Source organism: Scleropages formosus, chromosome 19 (genome assembly GCF_900964775.1).
Source record: "Scleropages formosus chromosome 19, fSclFor1.1, whole genome shotgun sequence".
Classification (NCBI taxonomy): Eukaryota; Metazoa; Chordata; class Actinopteri; order Osteoglossiformes; family Osteoglossidae; genus Scleropages; species Scleropages formosus.
Window position 1 is genome coordinate 7,496,546 of NC_041824.1, and position 25,400 is coordinate 7,521,945.

General features: G+C 48.7%; 1 protein-coding gene across 2 annotated transcripts in view; it reads right to left on the minus strand.

Moving 5' to 3' along the window:
* The window catches only part of ccny (cyclin Y), a 40,816-nt gene extending 15,638 nt beyond the window's left edge, over positions 1-25,178 (minus strand). For both annotated transcript variants that reach the window (XM_018741246.2, XM_018741248.2), the window contains exon 1: positions 24,448-25,178. In XM_018741246.2, the coding sequence (XP_018596762.1) occupies positions 24,448-24,607 (160 nt within the window). In that variant the 5' untranslated portion in view covers positions 24,608-25,178. The remainder of the gene's footprint in view (positions 1-24,447) is intronic.
* Between the last annotated feature and the right edge of the window lie 222 nt (positions 25,179-25,400).

The window sequence follows — 25,400 nt, forward strand, 5'->3', positions numbered from 1 at the left end:
CAGTTCCATTCTCTTTCAGAAAGACAGTTCCTATAGGGAGGAGGTAAATGGGCCCCATTGAAAATAACCAGTCAGATCAGGTGGCTCCCAGCACGCCTGCAGCAAAGCCCTCCCAGACGGACTGCGTTTCGAATGCCTTTAGACCAATCCGGCAGATTGAAAAGCTCTGGTCTAAAGGGATTCAAACCGCAGTCCGTCTCTCCGCCTCATTTCCGGCTCGCTGGGAATCATCGATTAACTGATGCTGCAGGACGCGCGACAAAGAGGTGTCCCCGTGTCCTCACTTTCATTATAATGCATAAAAGCGAACAGTGGGTCTACAACAACACTATATTACTAATTTTTTGCTCATGTTGATCATGTGGGGGCAGAGCGACAATCCAGCATCTCCTTTTCACTCGTCCCGCACAGCGGGGCCAGTTGAGTACGTTTCGCCGTACCCAGTGTCAGAGAGGACCGGGAGGTGTTGGGCTGGACAACTGGCAGCGAATTAGATGGGCACTATTAATATAAAGGGTTCATAATAAATACCCGCACAAGGCCTGCGCTCCGTTCGTTTGCAGACTCGCCATGAAAAAGTCATGGGCCGATTAGCTGCGTGAGGACACTTTTATGGACAACACAGCAAAATCAGAGACAATGGACAGTTAGTGCAAGTGCACTGCGACGCTGTCCCGTTTCAGCGCTGCTCAGCACGCTCGGGCTCGGAGCGAGAGCCGTGCGCTGGGCTCCAACCCCACCGGCAGAGGACAGCAGCGGGGACTCAACCGCAAACAACAGGCCAAAGGGAACCGGTCTCCATCACCTGAGTTACGAAATCGGACCGAACACGGTCCGTTTCATGGAAGACGGTAAAAATACACGTGAACATCGAAACACTGCAAATTCTGTCAAAGACACACTCATTAAGAAGAAATAGGGGCCTACCAGTTTTCGGAAAGTCCAGTGCAGTTAAACTGCTATTTAAGCAAATAGCTGGCAGAGTGCTGGAAATAATTACCTTTGCAACAGGTGCTTCGATTAATTACTACAATAATACACTGACAGTGTGGTAACTGTTTCAGTAAACCCTAAAAACAGACTGAGATCTACAAGACCACCCCCCCCAAATAATTAATTTATAATAAAATGCTGCTTTGCAGTTATACATGTTTGGGTTTAAGAGTTGAGCCACAAAAACAATATGCAGCACTCGTCCTTCCGCGGATCCAAAAACAAGCAGCACTTCACGTTCTATGCAGGCGAAGCTCTGATGCTGCTTCTCCTGGAAGAACCTGTCATTTTTATCAAAACAAATCGAAAATGCAGAGAGAGAGAGAAAGAATGCAGAAAGACCGGAGTTTTCCCCACTCCAGCTTCCACACACACGGCTGCGCTGAAGGTCGACCCACGGTGGCTGCGCCTCTCTGCTCCGCTAAATCATTACCTAACAACAGAACACAGTATCACAAACCACAGTATTACGGGGCAACAATTACACTTTAAACTATAGATGTATCGTTCCCGTCATCAGAAGACCTCAGCTGTTTAGTATTTTTTTTTTTTTTATTACTATTTGCATTCAGTGTCTCTTTCTGCACTATTTATCTCTGTGTTATTCCAGTGGTTTTCGGTACTACTTGCTGCATGTATGCTGTTGTAGCCTCGTGAAATCAATCCATGCCATCAGTCCATCAATCAATCCATCCATCAATGTGCCCCATCAAATCAAAATTAATGTGTCCAATCAATCTCTCCATCCATGTAGTGTCTGGGTGACACCTGGAACACCAGGTGAATGACGATCCAACAGATGGACTCGTCCTCATACCCATCCAAAAGGACAGTTGGATAATAAATTGCCTAAATACGGGTAAAATAATAAATTCAATGCAAAACAATTAAGGACATCAGAAGAAAAAAAAAACTGTGACATCACTAAATGCTTCACCTGCATGTTCAATTTGAAATCATATTCTTCCTGGACGGTGCCTAAATTTGTCAAAACTGAAGTCCAAGAGTGCCAACATGTTGCCATTTTCGGTGATTTCTCAGTGTTTGAGCCTTTTCATGAGTACACTTCCTTCCCCACTCTTACTGTTGTTTACAAATATATTTTAAACCTCGACATTTACTTAGTCTTCGATGTCTCCTAAAAGCAGACAGCTGCGAAACATGACGCAGGTAACATGTAAAACGTACCCATCACGTGACAACCAAACACGTAAAATTAAACGGCACCCGGCGAAGCTCTTCAAACTTCCCATTAAGAGCCGACGGGGGAAGAAGGAACACACACCACTGTCCGAAAGAAGCTTCTCATTTCCTTCCCCCTTTTTTTTTGAATCTTTAAATTGTGTAAACGCACCATGTGTCAGATGACAACAAGTACCCAGCTCCCTCGGCAGGACGGTTAAAGTTACCCGCACCGTAGCGCTTTCAAGTAACAGCCCTCATCCAGGCTTTGCAGGGGCTCTGTAGAAGGGAACATAAATTTGCATAAAATTACCATATAGTTTATTTCAAAGTACTGCACATTATGCTCACAATAATACAAGGATCTGGATTGGGGAGGAGTTTTAAAATAACCCGTTTGGCACAAATATACGGGTCTCGTCCCACGTGTCGGTCCTTCCTGCCCGCAGCTGCAGGGCAAGAGGACGGGTCGCGGTGCCAGGGAGCAGCTGCGCACGTGCCACCCGGGGGGTGGCGGGAGCTGCCGCCACGTTTAGATTCACAGCTCCTGACTCGTCACCCCCCGCCGAAGCCCCGACCTTCTCGGCAGCCCAGAGGATATCACATCACCCAAGCAGGAAAGGGAGCGGTTCAGCCCAGACGCACCAGCTGCCTCATACATATAGACACAAAGGCTGCGAAGGTGGGGGTGGGCAACAGCAGCAGCAGCAGCCATGGGGCACTTCCGTTGTACCCTTGAACGAGCCGCTTTATTAAATCTATCACGGTACACCGGGTTCTCACCTTAAAAGCGCAACTGGGACTGTTTGAAGCTCACTTTGTAAATCCAATCACGTCGTGACCATCAATAGAAGCTCAATAACACGCATCCCTCGATTTATTAACGGATTACGTTCCGTGAAAACAGCAGACAAATCCAGAACAAATCATTATTTGCTGTACGACTTATTTCATTTTCATCAACCTTTTGCCCGCCGTTCAAAAACCCACGGTAGAAACGCAGGCCGTGGTCCATAAATGGGACGCCATAAAAATATTAGCATAAAAAAGGCACAACGCATTAAGGCTTAATAAATGCATTCAGACATGGTAACACGGGCTCTGCAAGAGATTTTTTTTTATAAAAAAAAAAAAAAAAAGAAATTTTAAATAGTGAGAAAATGCATCTTTGAAAAATCCTAAGAAAAACTCTTAATAAGAGACTCGGTATAAATGAAAATTGTAGCACTACGAACAACGCGAAGATAACCTACGTGAGGGACTGTGCCGAGAGGACACGAACAGGGAAACTCATCATATGATCGTCCTGCTATCGAGGGCACGTGTACGCAGGTAGACGCCCCGAGCCCGGGTGAGAGGGCTGATGACAGCCACCACGACTGTGCGCTGAACAGCGGGGCCCAGGCTCCACGGTTCAGCCCAAAGGGCAGCAGATACGAAACATGCGGGAGAAAGACGTTTCAATCCCTCATGTAACAGCTCTGCACGATTCTTAAATGTAAATTCAAAAATTAAAAAAAATTTAAGTAAAATCTCCAGGAACCTTCCAGGCATTTTGATTTACTGGGCTCTTCCTCTTACCGCATCCAGCGGGCGCAACACGGTGCCGCGGAAAGGCGGAGGGGGCAGGAGGCACGAGGTTCGACTTCCTTTGTTTGAGGAAACCGAACAGGAAGAGAAATCCAACGAGGGGAGGCAGACGGGCTCGGCTCCGCTCCTCGCTCTCCTCTCCGCTCGAATCCATCATCGCGACACAAGGCGGTTCGGGAACCTCTGACCAAAGGACCTCCACGATGCCACGAGTTCAGCTCATCCCGTTCATTATGTCACGTTATATTGCTACCATTATTTTTCATAGCAGCTTTTACCTGGATCGACATTCACTCCTGGTGCCGCGAACAAATGACATAACGGGAGGTTCAGCCAGAAAGGAGAACTTGCACCTCATCTGGCGGCAACGGCGTCGCGAAACGGAAGGCAGTTTAAAGCCACTCTGGTAATTAATTATAATGAATCCCGCAGGTTTGAGGACCCAACTCGCCTGGAGAGCGGACACCACAAGGTCTGGGGGAAGGGTGTTCATCGGCACCACTGGGGGGGGGGGGGGGGAGCTGCGCTCTGGGACTCGGGGCCATAGTCATTACCGTAAACTAGCCGAAGGGCCACACGTGTGAAAATGGTGACGTGCTGAATAAGCCTAAATTTAAGAAGTATACTGTAATGATTTTATTTATGTGCAGTGTGTGTTCAAGTGTGTGCCCAGCTACGACAATATTATTGTGCGATTCAATACAACTTAGAGTTACATTTAATCATCTAGTTGACACTTTTTGTCCAAAGCAACTTATTGTTAAGCTACCAACAATAACTGATCCGTTTATACAGCTGGGAAATTTTACCGGAGCAATTTAGGGTAGGTACCTTGCTCAAGGGTACTACAGTTGGAGGTGGGATTGAAACCTGCGACCTTCACCATCAGAACCCCTCTTCAGGACACACCCTGCACCACATCTGATCCCACAACCACATGGGCTTAAAAAGGCAGTTCTGAAATGAACTCCATTGTAGATAGTGGGTCTTTCACCTGGCTGCGACCGTGGTATTTAACCTGAATCGCTACGGTAAAAAATAAGATATAAAAATGGGTAAATCAGTATAAGTAGCTTAACACCGAGCCTGGAGAAAAGCATCAGCCAAATAAGTGAATATAACTAAGTTGCTTTGAAAAAACATCAGCAATGTGTATAATTAAAATTAAAAAAGATCAATAGCGCCAATGCATTTATTAGTGGAGACGTATGGTTTTCCCATGAAAGAGTTCGAGCCTCTGTGGGATTCCGAAGACCCCACGTCTGAACGTCAGAGCGCAGCTGCTCCATCAAAGCAGCGTGTGATGACGTGCGGAGTCAGCGCTCGGAGAGCGCCGGAGAAGGACCGCAGAGAGCAGCCGACACCCGTCGCCCTCGGCGACCGTGACGACGCGTATCGGGGAAACGCTTCACGCGAGCATCTTCATCCCGGTGCTGGATGCAGTGGAGGGTAGGGCAGTGCGGAGAAGCGGGCGGTTGTCTGTCTACTCCTGCAGACCCCCATCGTGACCCCAGCCGTCTCAATACAAAGGAAACAAAGTAATAAATGAAAACGCACAATAAAAAAGCCTAACCCGGCAACACAGGGCATAAGGCTAGAGGGGGACGCACCCAGGACGGGACGCCAGTCCGTCGCAAGGCACCCTAAATGGGACTCGAACCCCAGACCCACTGGAGAGCAGACCTTGGGCAAACCCAGATATAAACCCAGACATTTATTATTTTTGCCTTTCCTATACGTTCATACTTGGACAGGTCACATAAAAACGTGACCACGAGAAATACAGAGCTACAGAGGGGCAGCAGCGACACCAAGAAGGTACAGGTGAGAATCTCTACTACATTTACACGTTCTGCCCTTGGGAATAACACCGCGCTGAGCCTCGTTCTCGCGTAACAGCGTGTGACCGAGCTGCTTGCTTGAACACGCTTGTCCATATAACTGGAACAAACATACGCGCTGGGTGTGTCGCCGTTAAATACGTCTCCAGTTCAGATTATGTCTTAAGCCCTTTGTCCCCAAACCCATGGGTGTTCCTCAGGGTCAGGGAGGCTGTCAAAAGAGAAATATCATCTAGAAGGGTTCTAAGGCGGTGACTTTACCGGGACAACGTGAAGGATTATTGAAACGGTAAACCGTAGTGACGGCACAGCACCCGTATACTGTATGTTTGATATAATAAAGTTCCACCGTATCCACATCCAAAACCGGTGTGTCAAGTAGAGCAGCACGGAGCCTGCTGTTGAGCAGCTGTAGATGGAGCTGTCATTTTGGCAAACGTAGAGGATCTCACCTGCTAGATGAAGCAGTACCGTGGTAAACTGTGAGAAAGCCTTTGATTCTGTGTAAAAAAAAAAAAAAAAGTCTCGTTTTGGTAACTACTTTTATGTGACTATTTAATTTAGTTAAAACTAAATGAATAAACACAATGTATCTGAATGACTGGTCATTTATACCACACGTACCAGTGTTTAGGGTCACTAAGCCGCAAGAAGATTTCGTAGTCGCAACAAAATAATTTGGGAACCAACATCTTCTTTTCTTCTACAGCTGCTGTTCTCCTTACTAGTAATATTAGTCTTATTGTGTTCCTTGGTCAATATTTAATACAAAGAGACCCTTTCAGCCACGAGCCACACAAACACATTGTTGCAGTGACCGAATTACATTTCTCCCCAACGTAAAAGAACCCGACGCCAAAACCAGGACTTGATCCAGCAACACCGGGGCAGTAAAGGACAGTCCTGTGAAGATGGAATCGGAGTAAATTCTCCCCGCAAACAGATTTTGAAGTCGCCTTATTTGTGGGTAAAAAACAAGGCCATTGATCACGTGGCTCCGGAAAGGAACAAACGGCTGCTGTTTCCGATGCTCTGCGAGTGGGGAAAAGCAGCGCGGTGTTTGATAAGAATACAAGAGGTCCAGTGTAAAACCATGGACAAAGACAGTAAAATGCTTTGATGACTGGCGAAATGCACTGCAAATAAAGCGCACAACTATGATAAGAATATTACTGTCTCGCATTTTACCGAGTCATTCAAACCCAATTTAGTGCCAAACCAAAGAAATAAGACGGTACAAATCCTCTTTTACAGATCACGACAAATTATGAGACTGATGACTAGAAACAACAATTAAAAAATTTACATGTATTTATATGAGGCTTTTCTCCAAAGCAACTTACATGGTTAATATATATATATATAGTTTTTTTTTTTTTTTTTTTTAAACACCTACTTGCACAGATGGGTAATTTTACAGGAGTAATTCAGGATATGTACCTTGCTCAAGGGTACTACAGCCAGAGGCGAGATTTAAACCCGTAACCTCCGAGTCCAAAGGAAGCAGCTCTAACCCTAACAGCTGTCCCCTTTCAAATCAACTCACTATAAACATCACAATCCCCTTTTATTCAGTAAAACTCAATGCAGGATCATTACACAAGGATGACGGTCAAGTGAAATGTTGCTAAATGAAAGCACTGTTCGTGCGTGAGAGTGTGTGAGAGAGCGCAAGACGCACGGACGCTTTAAGGAGACTCCATTCTCTCCCAGGCCGAAAGCAGCGCAAACACCCATTCATTCTCAACAGTAAAGCTTCGATAATTAGTGTATTTTTAACCAGGCGCTAAAAATAGCTTGTGGCTTTAGACTTATGTAAAAACAATCGTTCCCTCAATTTTAGTACAGTTATGCAACGCGGAGCACAAGGATCACTCCGAGAGCGCTTTCGTCACCATTCGCTTATTAAACCTGCGATGTGGCCATGCTGAGAGCTGTTTCTTTCCATTATTTCTCTGTCCCTCTGTGTGTGTGTGTGTGTGTGTGTGTGTGTGTGTGTGTGTGTGGAGGAGGGGTGAAAACAGTAAACCACATGTCTTGTGTGGTCGCATGTTCCTGCTGCAGGTGCACCTACGTAAGGAGGCCGTCCAGCTTGAGGTGGCTGGGCTTTGGGCAGTTTCCCGCGAAGGGTCCTTCACCGTTCAACAGCTGCACGCACGAATTTCGAGCGCTCCGACAGTCTCGCAGTTTGATGCATCGCTGGAGAATTCACAGCAGCTGACAAATGTGAAAAATAACTCTTCTCTGAGAAAATGACACCGGGAAACGAATTCCCCTGGCCGCTACAGGTGTGTTCATGTCATCTGAGACTCGCTGGCTAGAAAAGCAATGAATGTCTGCAAGCCACCCCCCGCCCAGAACATTTGGGCCACAGCATTGTACCTGAGAAAACCTACTTCATTTGGTTAGAACACTTTGCACAAATAAACACCTAGAAAAAAGTTCAACTGAAAACTGTCAATTCAAATAATCAGGTTTAAATAATCCAACAATTTAAACCCCAGTGTGGTGTAACTGCTTCCCTCTGTCCCTCAGCACTGCTGAATCCTTCAAAGCATTCACAAATCATTTTAAAAACTTTTCTTTCAGTTTATCTTATTATCTATGCATCTGCCATTTGAATATAATTTCTCTGAATCCTACATAAACTATAGACTGGAATTACTGTAATTTATACAGTAAAAGGCTGGTATCCAAAAAAAGCTGCTCTTTCATTATCCTGTGTTTAAAGCTCTTCGTCTGTCAAAGAATGACCTTTTTACATTGAGTTCTATGTTGCTTTGGAGGAAAGAATCTATGGAACACAAACATAAATGTATTTTATGCTCATAATAGGTAGGAGCATGGAGTGCTGGGCAGTCAGGTGATCTAAGTTAGACCGCTGTAATACCACCATAAGCAGTGGCACTCAGTCTCATCCAGCAGTTGTCATTAACGGTCCTCCTAGGATCATCTCGTAGCTATGAATCGTTTCGAAAACACACACACACACACACACACACACACACACACACACACACACACACACACACACACACACAGCCTGACTTAAATAACTCACCACTTCGACAAACGCTGGTAGGCAATTAGTCGAGGCAGATGGTGCTATAGATGGACGAAATTAATACCCACAAGCCATGTGCCCCCCACGGGCATCGCCGGGGTCCCGACTCAAAACGGACACAGAAGAGCGAGATTACCAGAGTGTGTTTTGGAGCGGTTCTCGCGTCCGCGCAGCATTTAGCCACACTGCGCTCACCGGTTTCACCGAGAGGCACCAAATGTTCCTACCTGGAGGGCTTCATTTAAAATTCATATTGTCTGAATTCCGAGGCTAATTTCTCCACACATTTGCGCCGCATTTCAACAAAAACGTCAGCTCATTGCGCTAGCAGGCTTGGCACGGTGGAGAGAGGAAGGGGCGACGAAACGCAGAAGAAATTAATGCAAATTCAAAAGGAACATTTAAGGATTTGTGTCCTGAGTCACTATCAACATAGAATATACTCAACTTATCCCAATCCAGCAGTCCTTGCATAGAATTAAAACAAGGGGCAGCAGGTGGCGTAGTGGTTAGAGCTGCAGCCTCGCATTTGAAGGAGCCGGGATTCAACCCCACGCCCTGCTGCAGGAGCCTTGATCAAAAGACTCACCTTGAATTGATACAGTACAAGTTACTCAGGGGTATAAACCTGTCAATATGTAGCTTATGAAACCAAGGCAGGTTAGAGAACAGCATCAGCTAAACAGATGTGAAACAATGTCTATAAAAAATAATAAAAAAATTTGTAAACCCATTTGACAACATTTTTAAAAGGTTTTGACTTGTATTTACTTATCCCTGCGAGGCGCCTTGGGCAAAGAAACAATGAAAAATAGCAGTAACATACTAGTTAAATGAAATTCAATCACTGCCGGGAATAACGTCCACTTAAAAACTGAGTGCTAAAACTTCCATGCTGAATATCAAAAATGTTACTGAGAAAACAAAATGCAAATCAAAAGTCCTTTCGTTTTTAGTGGGTAACCAACGCTTAGTGGATTAATGTAGTAAACCACACAGCATAAGTGATGGTGGCAGCCTGTAATTCCCCCTCCCCTCCCCTCCTTAATGAACACTTCCAATGTCTTCCCCAAAATTCACACCAAGTTTACACCGCTGAAGCAACTGCTTCGCTCAACCCGTACGCGGCAACACCCGCTGGGAGCCGCTTGCAAAGTGGGCGTTTCTTCTCGAATTTTATATTCCCGAGCTCCACGCTTCAAAACGCCAGCCACGGAACCACATTTCCTACGCGTGCCTTCAACGTTCAAACATCGTAAGGCGGCTGTCTGGCAACCTACAGGATCCTCCTACAGGACCCCCCACCAAGTCCCTTTCTGCTGTAACCTTTAGAAAGGCACAAATGCAAAAATTACTTCCCTAAATTACCAGCTGTACTAAGTAGTCACATTTTTTTTTTTTTTTTTTTTTAAATTCCAGCTGTAAGTGCTAGCAGGCACTCCTGCAATCGCCACCCTGGGGGCTCATTCGTAATAATTACGTATTTATTTTGGCCGAACTGGAAATAACCATCCAGCGGCAAAGAGAACGACCGACTGCATTTACGCCAATCGCGAACGGTGCTACAGCACCGCAACGAACTCTCGATGACAACAGTATGGTTGCCATAGTCACTAGAAACAGTGGGGACAATGGGAGAGCCTACCGGTGTGGGCCAGATCACAACAGGAAGCCTATTATTCAAAAGCGATTGTATTGATCGTCTGACTGTATTTCCTGCTGTGGTTTCCTGCAATTCTCCCTTGTGCTCATTCAGAGCGCAAACCAACCGCTGGGACTGTTTGCCGACATTAAGAGAGGTGGATGGATGGATGGATGGATGGATGGATAACAAACCCCCATACATTGTCGAAAAATACATTTTACATATTTGCTGACATTTTCCTCCATTGCCTTACAAGCTCCCAGCACTGGTTCACTCATTCATCTAACAGAACAGCTTATGATTAATACACATTAAATCAAAGTCTACATTAATGTATTGAGCTGATGCTTTTCTCCAAAGCCAATTCAGGGTAAGTACTGAGCAATTTACTGCGATTTACCATTCTCCAAAGCAGGGTATTCTTACTGTATAACTTAAAGCAGGATTCGAACCCGGGTCCTTCGAGTACAAGGAGGCAGCTCTAATGACTACGCCACCTGCTGTCCCTCGGAATATATTTCTTTGTTGTCCTAGCCGGGTTTTATGTGGTCTCCGTGGACATCTCTTCATTTTTAAACAACTGGAGGCTACATGCAATATTGATGGCGAATATATGATATGCGGTGCAAACACGCACCAGGCCTGCACACCTTCGCAGTCTGGGAAGGAGATGCTCATCAGGAACTGCTTGTCCCCTCAAGCTGCACGTCCCAACCGAGACCCATAATCCTGTGCTCCGTAACCAAGCAACGTAAGCATGAAAGGGCTCAGCTGGGAAAGGGAGTGTCAAAGAGCCCCACACACACACACACACACACACACACACACACACACAACTCCTCCCTCCTACACCGAGGCTCAGCGATGCCTGTTTTGTGCTCGCCATTAAATCAAGTCACGCGTCCCCGATGAGATCAGCTGAGCTCTTCCACGTCCGCGCTGCGCAGTTGCGCACGGGGTCGAGACGTCGGGATGGATTTCCCGTGCGCTCGCGGTCCCGGGGGGGGGAGCTGCAGCGATTTAGTGCGGTCGCTACCTTCGCCGCGCTGTTCGCTCGAGCCATTTTTCGGACCTTTTCCCCACTCGGCCGCTCTCCTGGTGGAGCGTCAACCGAGGGACACCCCGCAGGGGGAAAGGGCACACGTGAATTGCAGTCTTTCCCATGCGAGGTGGCAGTCGCAGCTGTCAGCAAGCCCGGTCAGCGGTCACTCGGGGCTCACCATTATTTTCGCGTGCTTTGTTGACCGTAAGACGGGTGCATCGCACCTGTCCCGTCAAACTTTATACCTGTTCTGATTTTGGAACATTTTAGTAAGACAAGCGAATGTCAGGGTTTAAACTGCAGGGTACGATGAAGGAGGAGGACTCGTACATACAAGAAAGTTCACACACGGAAACTGCCCAAAATTGCATGACGCTGGGGGCGTTTCCCTTTATTTTTCACAAATTTCACCGTCTCTCGAGAAAATGGTTCCGAGAACAAAAATCAACGACGTCAGCGTTTCTTTAACACTACGGCATCAAATTCGTTAATATTTTACCTAACTTGCCGTCCACCTGTCCATCCGATCGATATCGGGACAGTTCTACCTGTCCGACAACGAATATGTAGGCGAGTTACCTGCCCTGGACAGCTGTTAATGTTGAGCCCTGCAGCTAACCAGGGGCTGGAGCCTGGGGGTGGGGGGGTTTACGGTGATCCCCCAAATGCTCTGGGAGTGTAACACATGGCGGAGCGTTACACCCCCACCGCAGCGCTGGACATCGTCAACGAGGCGGAGCTTCCGGCTGGGTGACGGACGCGGTCGAGCACCCGGAATTGGACCGCACGCCACCCGGATCCCTCCCGCCCCCCTCGGCCTGCCCCAAAGCTCCCCGGAACAGAGGAACCCGGAGAAAAGAGGTACTACTCTGGACACATGGGCTGAGATTGGCTCTCCCTATCATTACCTCGAGAGCCCAACAAAAGGACTCTGAAAGCTATAGTCGGTAACCTTCAGCCCCACCAAAAAAAAGGTTGTTTTTCTCCTCACTCCGATTCCAAAATAATATTGAGCTGCTGCCCCCCCCCACCACCACTTGAATAACGTGACTTTTCAGAAGCATCTGCAGCTGAGCACGGCTGACTGCTTGCTGGGCGCTCGTGGCCCCGGCCGCAGCCCAAAGAACCCTTTCTTTCTCCCTTCCAAGAGCTCAGCTGATCTCTTCTCAATCCCTTTCTCAGGGTTCGAACAACATAGCTGGGAGGCAACCGGACGGAATCATCTCAGCGGCGACAACCGTACGAGTGCGAAAACGGGCGCCACCCTCGCTTCGCAAGGTTCACCGAATCCACAAAATCACTCCGGTAGGCAAATTCTCATTATTGGGGGGGGGTCAAATAGCAACTATGTCTTATGGATAGATGGATGACAGATTGATAGACTGACAGATGGATAAATACAGACTGGCGATTGACGGATGGATAGACGGACTGCTGTACAGACAGATGGATGATAGACGGATTTATAGATCGACAGAGGGATGTATAAAGAGATGGACAGATGGATGGATCAATGGATAGACGGATCGGTAGGTGGATTTATAGATGGATGAATAGATAGATGGAAGCTTCCTGCAGAAAAAAAATTCCCCTCACATATAAAATTAACCAAAATATTTTTTTATGCACGATACGGATATCAACTTTTGTACGCCAGTCAGCACCAAGCACATTCTGACCTCTTCCTCTAATTTTCCTCTCTTGATCAACACATCGTCTTACCTGTAAATTTCAACAGAAATCGAACAAGAGACGTGCCCTTTTGCCCCCACCCCCTCCAATGTACTTTGGCACCTCTGTCTTTGGTTCCAAGACATGAGCAACTCTTACATTTCACTTGATTTCTTCTTCCCTTCGACGGAACCCACAATCCCAACAATCTGGATAGAAAAAGGGGGCGACCCTGTAAAGTTCGCAGCACAAACGCGCGAGCGCAAGCAAAACCATGCTCGGCGCAGGTGTGTTGAAAGCCGGTACGAGAACGAGCGTCTCCAAAACACAGCTGCGGAGTCACTTCTAATTGCGGTCACGAACCCCATCTGTGTGCGGTGAACCTTGGCACGCGACACCTGTATATACATATATATACACACACACACACACACACACACACACACACACACAAACACACAGGAGAGAAGGTCTGATATTGGAGTTGAGCACAGAAAGGCCTAGAATACCACCTCTCCATGTGCCCCAAACTTTTGAGGGCTCATCCAGGTCCCCCTCACCCTGACCGCATGGATTACTTTGATATACCGCAAAAACGGTGCTGCAGCCTGTCGATCCTATATGGGACCGGAGACGCTCATCCGAACGCCGGTCTGTCGCTTCCTGGAGTCACGCGGGTCTTCCTCGCAGCACGGTAAAAGGACACGATGTCCCAACTAGGACCGCAACACGCGTGCCGTACGAGGAAGTCGTCACAAGTCATTAAATTATACCGCACCTTGAGACGCGGTCGACCGTCATCGACCGACAGCGGGTTCGAGTCGGTGCGATTTTCGCAGCATTACGGCAAATTAGGAGGCAGCCGGGAGCTTGTCACAAGAGCGCCGTCTAAGTCCGACGTCCCCGTCACGTCTGGATATGGAAATGAATATGAATATAAGAGAAGCTGCTGCGCTATTTATGCGGTATGAATCAGGCAGGGCTGTCGAGTAAGCGCTCCGTAAGCATCCTGACGCACGCTGGTGACGGTGGAGGAGCCGAGCCGTTCTCCATCGGATGTTTATCACGGCGTACCTGCATTCATCCATCTTGAGGACTGTAATAGTAGGAGGATTCATTTGACACTTTCTCCAAAGCAACTTACAATAATTTACCATTTATGCAGCAGGGTAATTTTACTGGAGCAATTTACATTTATTCATTTAGCAGATGCTTTCCTCCAAAGTGACTTCCACTGAACTCAACGTAGTGTTCTGAGCCCCCACACCTTATTCACCGCGGTGACTTACACTGCTAGATACACTACTTACAAGGGGTCACTCATCCATACATCAGTGGAACACACACTTTCTGTGTCATTCACACACTATGGGGAACCTGAACAGCATGTCTTTGAACTGTGGGAGGAAACCAGAGCAGCCAGACAAAACCCACACAGGGAGAGGAAGAACATGCAGACTCCATACAGACTGAGTGGGAATCAAACCCACGACCTCTCACACCACCTAGGTGCTGCGAGACAGCAGCGCTACTTGCCGCGTCACAATGCCGCCAAGTTAGAGTACCTTGCTCAACAGTACTACAGCTGGAGATGGATTCGAACCTGTGACCTTTGGGCCCAAAGGCAGCAGCTCTAACCACTACACTACCAGCTGCCCCATTTCTATGCAACACAGCCCTCTGATGAAAATACGCTCAGTTTATTGCGCATTGATTATCTTTGAATAGCACTTCACTGACAGTAGTCCCATAGCAATAAGTGCGTTTTATGTTTAACTGCTATTTTGTTTGTTATTTTTAAACCATGCCCGTGGGTCAACGAAGCACAAATACCACATTAAGACCACCTCTGACCGCTTGGCAGTCCCGCTCGCAAGAGGTCCAAAACAACGTCCACCGAGACTCTTTTGGTTTCGATGTGTCGGAACGACCTCCCCGTGTCCTTCGGAGCTGCTGAATCCGATTCACCATTTAAGAGGGGTCTCAAAACACATCTTTGGGCTCCTTTTTCTCCACAGCTCCCATATGCTCAATAAACTTCCTTTAAATGTGTCACAATCATTTCTGTACCTCCTCTCAATTCTCTACACAGTAACCAGGGTAACGTGTGCCCGCAAACACGGTCAAACTGGACACGGCCATCGCGTCTCCGCATCTGTATCTGTCCGACGTTCGTGCGCTTTTGCTTACTCAAAGTTTTGCTGCTTTGGAGAGAAGCGTCGGCTAACGAATAAACATCAACGTATAAGGCATTCCATCTGAGACTGCTCAGTCGCGTCTGCAACTATGGGCGTTCTTAAAAAATAAAATTTTAAAAATCATCATCACACAGGGGCTGCATGAAAACCACAAAAAATTGGTGGCGCTGCAACGGTGAACTACAGCTGTACTCATTAAATCATACTACGGCGTACATATTTCTGCGCGTATCCTGCCCACGCTGCCAGCAGTGCCAGCGGCACCCCTGGAAACGATGTCATGGGAACACGGCCCAACGCCGGCTTTTAACTCGCCGTAACGTAAAGACCGTTCGTTGGGTCCGTTGTTCCACCCTCAATGGGTGTCAGAGCTGCAATGAGATTTGATTCCAGAGAGGATTCTGGGATGTGGGATCTGTACCGTGACACTGTTTACTCCACACTCTTCAGACCCGTAACGGTGGAGTGGCTCATAAGGGCATTTTTATTTCAGTTGTTAATTTCTCCCTTTATACCAGCAGCATTTACATTAATTCATTTAGCCGACACTTTTCTCCAAAACGACTTCTCATTATTTACCCATTTATACCGCTGGGCAATTTTTTACTGGAGGAATTTCAGGTAAGCACCTTTTTCAATGATATTACAGCTGGAGGCGGGAATCGAACCTACGACCTTTGGGTCGAAAGGCAACGGCTCCAACCGCTACGTTACCAGCTGTCCCCCAAACATCTCACACACTTGGTAAACCCCTAAAATTGGAGTAATACAGGGTCAACAGGTGGACCCAGATGCAAAAAACCCAGCTTCCAATCCCACCTCCTGCTGCAGTACCCTTGAGCAAGGTACTTACCTTAAATCGATACAGTAAACTATGTTACTTGACCTCCTGCGCAGATGGGTAAATCAATTTAAGTCGCTTCGAAGAAAAGCGTCGGCTAAAAGGTTAAATGCAACCGGTTATATAATGAACACTTCATAGGAAAAAGGTTTGTACCTCACGTCACCGTTTCCGTCACAAACGGAAGTGAAAAACAAGAGAAGGGTTCGAAAAAAATTTTCTTCTTCTTTTTTGGGCGCTCTGGTAATGAGAGAACGTCCCGGGAAGCGCGATGGCTCCGCGCCGGGGCGCCGCCGACCGAACGCCGCCACCGTCGATGCTAATCGAATGCGACAAATGACAAACGACGCACCGAAACCGCAGAACGCCGCTCCGAACGCTGCTGGCACATCCTTCTGAAAAGGAACAAAAACACATCCCATATTGAGTTATTGCTTGCAAAAAGGCACACAATGGCTAATATATTTAGGAGAAAGACAGACAGACAAAGAGTGTTTGAGCACAGGAGGTGGGAGGGGGGTTGTGAGTTTGCAGCCTGATCTAAAGAGACTCCGCTGGGGTCACGGATGCCAGAGACCCAACGAACGACCGACCACGCGACGCCACGCTGCGTCCCGCAGAAACGACGGCCAATTAACACGCCCGTCTAGAAACGGCTGTTGAGAACGAGCCTTTACAGCCGAACTGCGGAGGCGCATTCCGCGGAGTCGTGCAGCGCGTCAGAGTTTTACCCCGGTAAATTCACAGGTCGTAAATATTCTGGAGAAAACGACGTCCGGCGTAACCAAACAAAGGCTCGTTTTCGGTAACGGAGGGAAGGAGAGAGGTGCACGCACGCAACTCTCAAAGTCGCTTGGTCCAAAAGTGCCGTTTCCGCCAGCGCACATCACGCGGGTAGCCGCACGTGTCGCAATCGACGGGCAGCAATTTTAACACGCGGGACGCGGTGAAAGTCAGGGCGCGAACGGGAGAAACGGGCCCCGGCTGGACTTCGGAGAAGACCGACGGCAAAGCGGCAGGAGACGAGGCTTGCGGAGGCAGGTGCCCAAGACGGCGTTTCGTTTAAAAGGCTTGTCCTTGCGGTCCTGTAGTGCACCGTGCGAGGCTGTGGGGGGCGCAAGCGAGCACCCATCCGCCGTTCTTCAGATTTTGCAGACAAGTACAAAATCGTCCATCAGACGATTAATCGATAAATAAAAACGGGATTAAAAAGACAGTCGATTAGAATAATCGTAATTATCAGACGAGAACGAAAGCGTCGGAAACGGGTCGGGTCTGTTGCTGCGTCTACGGGCGCCAACTTACATTTACACGTATTCATTTAGCAGACACTTCTCCAAAGCGATGTACTGTACATCTCACAGAAAATACAATGCGTGCATTACACCAACAGAGGGAGAGACTTGGATGCAGACGTGATTGTCAAGTATAGTTACCTTCCGCCATACGAACCAATGTTCATCACACGACTAGCTGCATAAACCCTGATCCAAATATCAACAATTCCTAATCAATTTTTGACATTTACGGTTTACATTCCACAAGTAGCTGCACGAAAGCTTATCCGGTGTTCAAAGTTACGATCTCAACGTTAAAGAGCATGAATATTTATATGAACTTCGGTGGTCGTGGAAGACGTGAGTTTTAAGACCCTTTTTAAATGTAGGCAGAGATTCAGCAGTTCTGAGAGAGAGAGGGGGAGGTCATTCCACCACATCGGAGGCAGAGCCGAAAACCTTTCTGCTTTCGGACATTTGATGCGTGGGACCACCAAGCTGGAAGCGGTTGAGGAGCGTAGCAGTCTGGCTGGGGTGCGACGGATGATCAGGTCTTGTAGATATCTGGGAGCAGTTCCACTGATGCTTTTGTAGGCCATAAACAGGGTCTTGAGGAGTCGGAGTCAACCCAAATTTCAAAGCACAAGAACCTGCACGCATTTACATTCATTTATCTGACGCTCTTAGACTCCAAAGCGACTCCAACAGCATTAAGCTACCAGTAATTATTTACCCATTTATACAGCTGGGTAATTTTCACTGTATCAGTTCAGGGTAGGTACCTCAATCAAGGTACTACAGCTGGAGGTGGAATTCCAACCTGGGTCCTTTGAGTGCAAGAAGCGAGCTCTAACAACTCCACCACCTGCTGGCCCGCTGCACTACGGTGGATTTCAGTGACGGAGCCTAAAGTTTGGGGGACCTCGAACCGCTACTGTGGTGTAACGAAGGTGCGGACACGGCCGTTTCCCCCCCCCCGTGAACTCAACAAGAACGGGCTGTGGACGCACCGCCCCGTCTAACCCTGACCCACACGTTACCTAACGCAGTTCACGCGGCTTTCCCGAACAACGTAGTTCCTAAGCGCAACGTATCTCCTGACCTCTGGGAGAAGTCAAACCCCCGCGTGGCGATGTCGGTGGGGGGCACAGGGGTCGGTATCTTCAATCGCAGCAGATCCTGTCCCGCAGCCAGGTCTCTGCTCCCGCCGGCTAACGGGCCCGTCCTCCGGCTCCACGTCTCCGCCGCGGCACTTCCGGCCGGACGTTCTCGTCTTTTAGCGGCGAGGTCGAAGGAACCTCGTTAGCTTCACGACGGCGTCGCGCGAAACACCGATGGCGGAGGCCGAAAAACGGCAAAGGCTTGCCAGCGAGCAGCCCGGTTTAGTTCGATCGCTAATGAAAGTCCCACCGAAGTACCCCATCATTTCCAAAACATTCAGCGCTTTACCACGTTAAAACCACAAAGCTGCTCAAAAACTGCGGTCGCATTTCGAAATTAAGCGAAACTTCTACGCCTCCTCGACGTAACAGGTCGGCTCCGATGTTTCGGTTACAGTTAAAACAGCAGGCGGCACAGCGGTTCGAGCTCTCGCCTTAAAACAGGACGACACGGGATCGCATCTCACCTCCCGCAGCAGTACCCCGATCAAGGTACCTACCCCTGAATTGACAGTAAAAATCACAGCTGTAGAATTGGGAAAAATTTTAAGGATCGCTTTGGGCAAAAGCACCAGCTGAATGAATAAACACGATGTACAAGGATCATAGTAAGATTATCTGAATTGAATTATTAAGCCTTCTGAGATAACTCTTCCTCCGTAAGAAAAACAAGAGAATTATGCATAAAAGCCAAATGAAGGTTTCAAAGTGACGAATATTTAATGAAAACGGAACATAAGAAATAAGCGATACTGTTGCCAGCTCTAAAAACATTTCTGAAACACGTACCGACGTACAAAGGCTGTATACGCGCGCGCGCGCGCGCAGGAGACACGTCTCCCCACGCTGCTCACGAAACCCCCGGACCCCCCGCAGCACGGCAGGGAGGGTGCAGTAGAGCGGAGAGGGGTTTGCGTCACCATGTTACCGTCATACAACGGAAACTGGTGCACAACACTTTTCATCTGCTTCACACTTGTATTAATATTCTTCATTAAAGAATATCACTACATGTATTTTCACATTATTTATCGTGTGTACTATTTGGGCAGGGGCTGCTGACGGCGTAGCGGATAAAGCTGCCGACTACGGATCCGAAGGTCGCGGGTTCAAAGCCCACTTATTGATGGGCCACTCTTGAGCAAGGTATTGAGCATAAATTGCTCCAGTAAAAATTACCCAGCTGTGTAAACACACAAATCAATACAGGTAGCTGAACATTCCAGAAAGTCGCTTTGGAGAAAAGCATCAGCTAAATTAATAAATGTAAATACCTCATATGGTTTATAGGGAGGCAGTTGTGTGTGATTTTTGGTTTTGTGCACAGTGTCAGGCCAACCCCCCCTCCCCACCCCCACAGGGGCTACAGTTCCACTGTCTGTAAATCAAAGTCCTGTTTACTGTAAGAACACAAAGGCAGAGGCTTTAAAACAATCACACGGCAGATAATTCAACACAATGTGCCGTGAGCAGTGACCGCAACCACCGCAAAGCTCACAATGGTATTTGCTTTTCAGCACATTTGTTTTGGCAGGTGAGCCAAACTTAATTATGGTCCAAAAAGAAAAAAAGGGGGGGGGGGGTGAATTCAATCAATCAATCCAATCACCGACTTACCTGGTCTCCTTTAATGGACAGTAAGAAAACTAAATACATGTGTAAGTTATACTGTGATGTTATCTTAGAATTTACCCGTCCTTACGGTCCCATGGCTATGGGATGACTTCGTGCATGGAGGCCTGGACTGCACCCTCCCCAGGCTGTCCCGCGGTATTTCGGATCTTTCAATGCAAATGAAAAACCCTTCTGGTCGACAGTCTAGTTAAGATCACGCTAGGAAAGCGTAATACAACCTCAGCTGAGACTTTTTTAAGCCACATTTACATTAATTCATCCCCCCCACCCAACACTTTTTCCTCCAAAGCGACTTACAACGGTAAGCTCCTTACCCATTTCTACAGCTGGGTACTGTCACTGGAGCAATTTAGAGTCAATATCTTGCCGAAGGGTACTACAGCTGGAGGCGGGACTCGAACCTGCGACCTTCGGGTCCAAAGCCAGCAGCTCTAACTACACCAACAGCGTAGCGCTCATTGGCTCTTTATCTTTGCCCAGGACTCCAAAACATGCAGCGTTTCTCAAGACAGATTCTGCCGATAAGTCCGTTACGATCTAAACCCATTTCGGCCGGCAGACTAGACTAGACTGGTTTTTTTTTTTTTCCAGGAAGGTTCGTGCTCCCGGTTTATTTAAAGTGCACGGATCAGTCCTTAAGGCACGAAACGGGAATTTCCTGAAACGAGTCAGATTTCCACGCACTATTTCGAGGTCTTGTTTCACGTCTCGCCTCGTGCAAATTTTACACACCAGTTATAACCCATGTCCCACACTCGCCTTCAGACTCAAGTTTTACACCGAAATCGCCTGCAAATAAATGCTGATTTCGCATACCTACCCACCACCTTCTTTACCATACTACTGTATATGATGGAGTCTATATTCCACCTATATAACGGACAGCATATATTTTTTAATGCATTACAGTGGAGAAAAGAACAAAAATAAATGTCAAGTCCAAGCGAGAAATGGTCTGATAAACCTCCTTAGTCACTGCAGGTTGTCCTTCTAAACGCCCACCTTGAAAGGACCCGTTTGCACATCCCTTCTACTACTCTAACACAACTGGCCAACCATGTTCCGCCTTTATTTTTACTCCTTTCAACGTTCGCACACGTCTGTCTTTCCACGCTCTACACGGCGAGAGCAGTAAACACGGTGAATCACGGTGAAACGTGCCACTTCGCATGCCGGGCTCATTATGGCAGCGATCTAGCAGGGCATCGGTAGGGCAGGGGGTCACCCAACAGGGGTCGGCGTGTGTCCTGCCTCCAGGGTGCAAGAGGAAACGAGGCAGCGTCTTAACCAAACAGGGCAGCAAAGATGCTTTATTGGCTTGAACACCACAACAATAACTACATATAAACTCATTCAAATGTGTTTTTTTTTTAACTAAAGCTAATGAAATCAACAGGCAAAAATTTACACTTATTTAGTTGACGCTTTTCTCCAGGGTGGGGTGACTTACAGTGATTTATCATTTATTCGGCTGGGCAATTCTGTCGGAATTAAGGATACGCACCTTGATCGGGGGTGCTACCACAGGACATGGGATTTGAACCCTGGAGCGGAAGGCGACCGATCTAACCACTACGCCACCTGCTGGCCCAGGTTATCAGCAAACCGGCCCCACAGAGAAACAGCGGGTAAAAATGGACCGATTCCTGGAGGGGGGAGTTTCCAATCCCACTTACTTCAGGGTAGGAATCTGAGATAAGCAGAAGCAGACTCGACACGGAAGCGCGAAATTATGACGCGAAGGGCCTAAATACAACACACTACTTGCACCTCTCCTTAATAAGAGATCTGGTGGAACCGACCAAACACGAACAGCAGCGTTGCTGAACGGACATCAAAAGCGAGAGTGATCCTCTGCGCTCGGCGTTATTGAAACCGTGAACAAAGTATCGAATTACGAACCGTCTCTCTTTATGAATAAGGGCTCCTGTGATCCAGCCCCGCAGCCCTGCCAACAACGTGAGTGTTAATTCCAGGCGGTGATCCATCACGTGCTCCTGCCTCATCTGGTTCCAGCGGCGCCGACCCGCCGGTCAGGCAGCCGCCGCCCTGCAGAACCGCCTTCTGGGCGTGGATCTCGCAACGTACTGATGCTGAGGAGCCAGCAAGCCAAGGTCAGGCAGAACAAGGAAAGCTGTGTCCTCTCACCTTTTATCTCCAGTGGGGCGCAAAAGAAAAACGAACAACGTGGCTTTCGAACCCTCAGCCAGGATTTTTCCCCCCACTAGATTTACATTTATTTAGATGACGTTTCTCTCCAAAGCGACTTACACTGTCAAGCTACAATTAATTACCTATTAATATAGTGGGTTTTTACCGTATAAATGGAGGCTAAGCATCTTGATCAAAGGCACTACAATAGTCAGTGGAATTCAAACACGCAACCTTCAGATCTGAAGGCAGTAGCTCTATCCGCTACGCTGGCAGCTGCCCATAGGTTATGCACCAGAGTAAATTGTACCGCATCAGCTCAGGTACAGTACCTTAATCAATGGCGGAGCAACTGCACCTGGGTTCTCCAGGTCCCAAGGTGGCATTTCTAACCACTGTGCCACCTGCTGGCCCAAGTGAAGCCCAACCCACCAGGAGGGCACTTCCGTGCATTTTCTAAGCTGCCAGGTGATGACTGCAGGCGCCCGGCATCCAGCACCGAGTGTCACCGACAGGATGAGTGACACACTCAGACTTCCCCCACAAAAACGGTCTCGGGAGCAGCAGGGAGGAAGTCGCCTGACACCCATCGGGCGCTCACCCAGGCTGGCCGGAGACCGCGCCCTTCTGCTTATCGCCACACTCAGCAGAAACGGCCCCATTTAATTTTTAAAAAAGAAAAAAGAAAAAAAAAAAAGCAGTCGCGAACATGATGCCGACACAGCAGATCGCACTGCGCTGGGCCCCCGACATGAAAGACACCACGATTCCGTGTGATTCACTGCCGACAAAGAGCTTTACTCGCAGCTCGTGTGTCCGATGCCACCGTGGTGCTGGTACACATCCCTCGAACAGCTGCAATTGACAGCTACGGTTATCTGTGTATTTGCTCTTTGCAGTGGCATTCAAAGAACAAACACATAGATAATCAAAGCAGAGATATGGGTCAAAGAGATGGGTTTGAGACCCTTTTTGAATGCTGGGAGGGATTCAGCAGCTCTGAGGAACCGTTGGATCTTATTCCACCACACTGGGGCCAAATCCAAGAACTGACTGGTCTTCGATTTTGGGTCCCTTGTGAACGTGATAAGCAAGAACCAGGAGCAGAGAAGGGCAGCGCTGTGGTGGTTGTGGTCCAGGAATTGATCAGGTCCAGCAGGTATGGGCCACAGAACCTTTAACCATCTCTTTGGCCGTAACCAAAGTCCTGAACGTGAAATAAGCAGAATGTGGTCATTTCTCTTGCGTACTGTTCCGTCTCCTCATGCTTTCCAAATAACGCAGCGTTCGATTCACAGAGCCCCGAGAGGTAAAGCGTTTTTACCGTAACGCTGCACGCAAGCTCTGCCGCACAGTTAACCCAACACAGTGGGCACAACCAGGTTAACTGGATGACAAAGCCAAACACACACACACACACGCCGAACCTGTCTGACCCAGAAGGTGCGAGCGCTTCACACAGCAAAGCACAAAAAGTGTGTTTTCTCAACCCATTACATTTCAGCACAAAAATACCATATGAATTACCACAGCTCGTTAATAGTGGCGACAGCACGGTCCTTTATTAGAAGCTGAAATCTGGAGCTTATTCGTTCAAGTCCCGCTGCTGCAGCAGCCCTGAGCAAAGGCACTTACCCTAAAGTGGCACGGTAATACCCTGCTGAAGAGGTAAATGGGGCAGAACCCCGCATTCGTGTTTGAATAAAAGGCATCAAATCAAACAGGCAACTAACTTCCCTCCTGCAACACACAGCCTTCCTGTGAGGGGCTGTTCTTGGGTCGGATCCCGCAGATACCGGAGGCAGAGCTGCAAACACCATTTACTATAGTAAACGAAGAACAGCAGCAGGACAAAAAAACAGCTCCCGGCGGCCGACAGCAAACTAACAGCCATCACCACCAGTAATTATAACACTAATAATTACTAAAAGTGATCCAGGCTGTTCCTCCCAGGCGACTAACACACACAGTGACAGTGTCAGATTTACCAACTTTACACAGTGATTCACCCGCGTGAGTTAATACATCTGAGCAGCCGGGTCATCTTTACTGATTGAATTCGGGTTACTCTGCTGCGTGTGCGAGCGAGGGCGCTCAACTCAGGGCTTCGAACCCAGGACCTTCGGGTTCGGGCGCGGCCCCCGGGCCTCCTCCTACCGTCGATGTTCTCGCGGTCGCTGATGTGCTGCAGGTTGCAGCCCGTGTCCTCCCTGCTGAGCTCCGTCTCGGTCCCGGGACGGTACGGCTCCAGGCGGGAGTGCGCCTTCCTGCGCAGCGCGGGGCTCGACGACACGCAGCACGAGCTCGTGTTGCCCATGATGATGATGATGATGATCCCGAGAGCGTCGTGGGGGGCCGGGGGGCTCGTCGTGCGGGGAACGAACGGGGCGGTGGCGGCGGCGGCAACGCGCAACCACGGGCTCACACACGGCACGGGGGGCAGCGGCGGCGGCGGCGGCGGCCTCGGCGCTTCGCACCACCACCACCGCACTCGCACTACTACTCCTGCTGCTGCTCTCCCTCCCTGCGCTCCGGAGGCTCGCGGACTCCTAGCAGCCGGAGTCAGTCACGCGCGGCCATCCGTGATCATCATGATCCGCGAGGGAGGCGGGGAAAACCGCGGCGGAGCGGGGTCGCTCGCGCCCCTCTCTGCCCGCCCCAGCCAGCCAGCCAGCCAGCCAGCCAGCCAGCCCGCCCAGACAGGGTCGTTCGGCGCGAGCGAGGCGAGGGAAGCTCCGCAGTCGGAGCCCGGAGTCGTCGAGCGCTCGGGCGGCGGCTGCGAAAGCTGCGAAGGCGGCGCCGCAGGTGCTGTCGGTACCGTCGCTGGAGGAGGCGCTGCACTCGCCTCGGTGTCGCGGAGATTCGGCGGCCGACGGAGGTACCGCCGCCAGGGCGCTTCCGCTGAACAACTTCCGGTTCGAGTGGGCGGTAACTGTGTGTCCCCGTGGGGCTCGCGCAGCACAAGTGTTACACTCTTTCACAACACAAAAAAAGGAAGAAGGAGAAAAAAAAAAAAAAAAAAAAAAAAAACTCGTCCACGGCTCGGAGCCGCGGTTTCCGTCCTTTCGTTTCTTTCTTACGGTCGTATCTCAGCGAGCAGAGAGACGAAA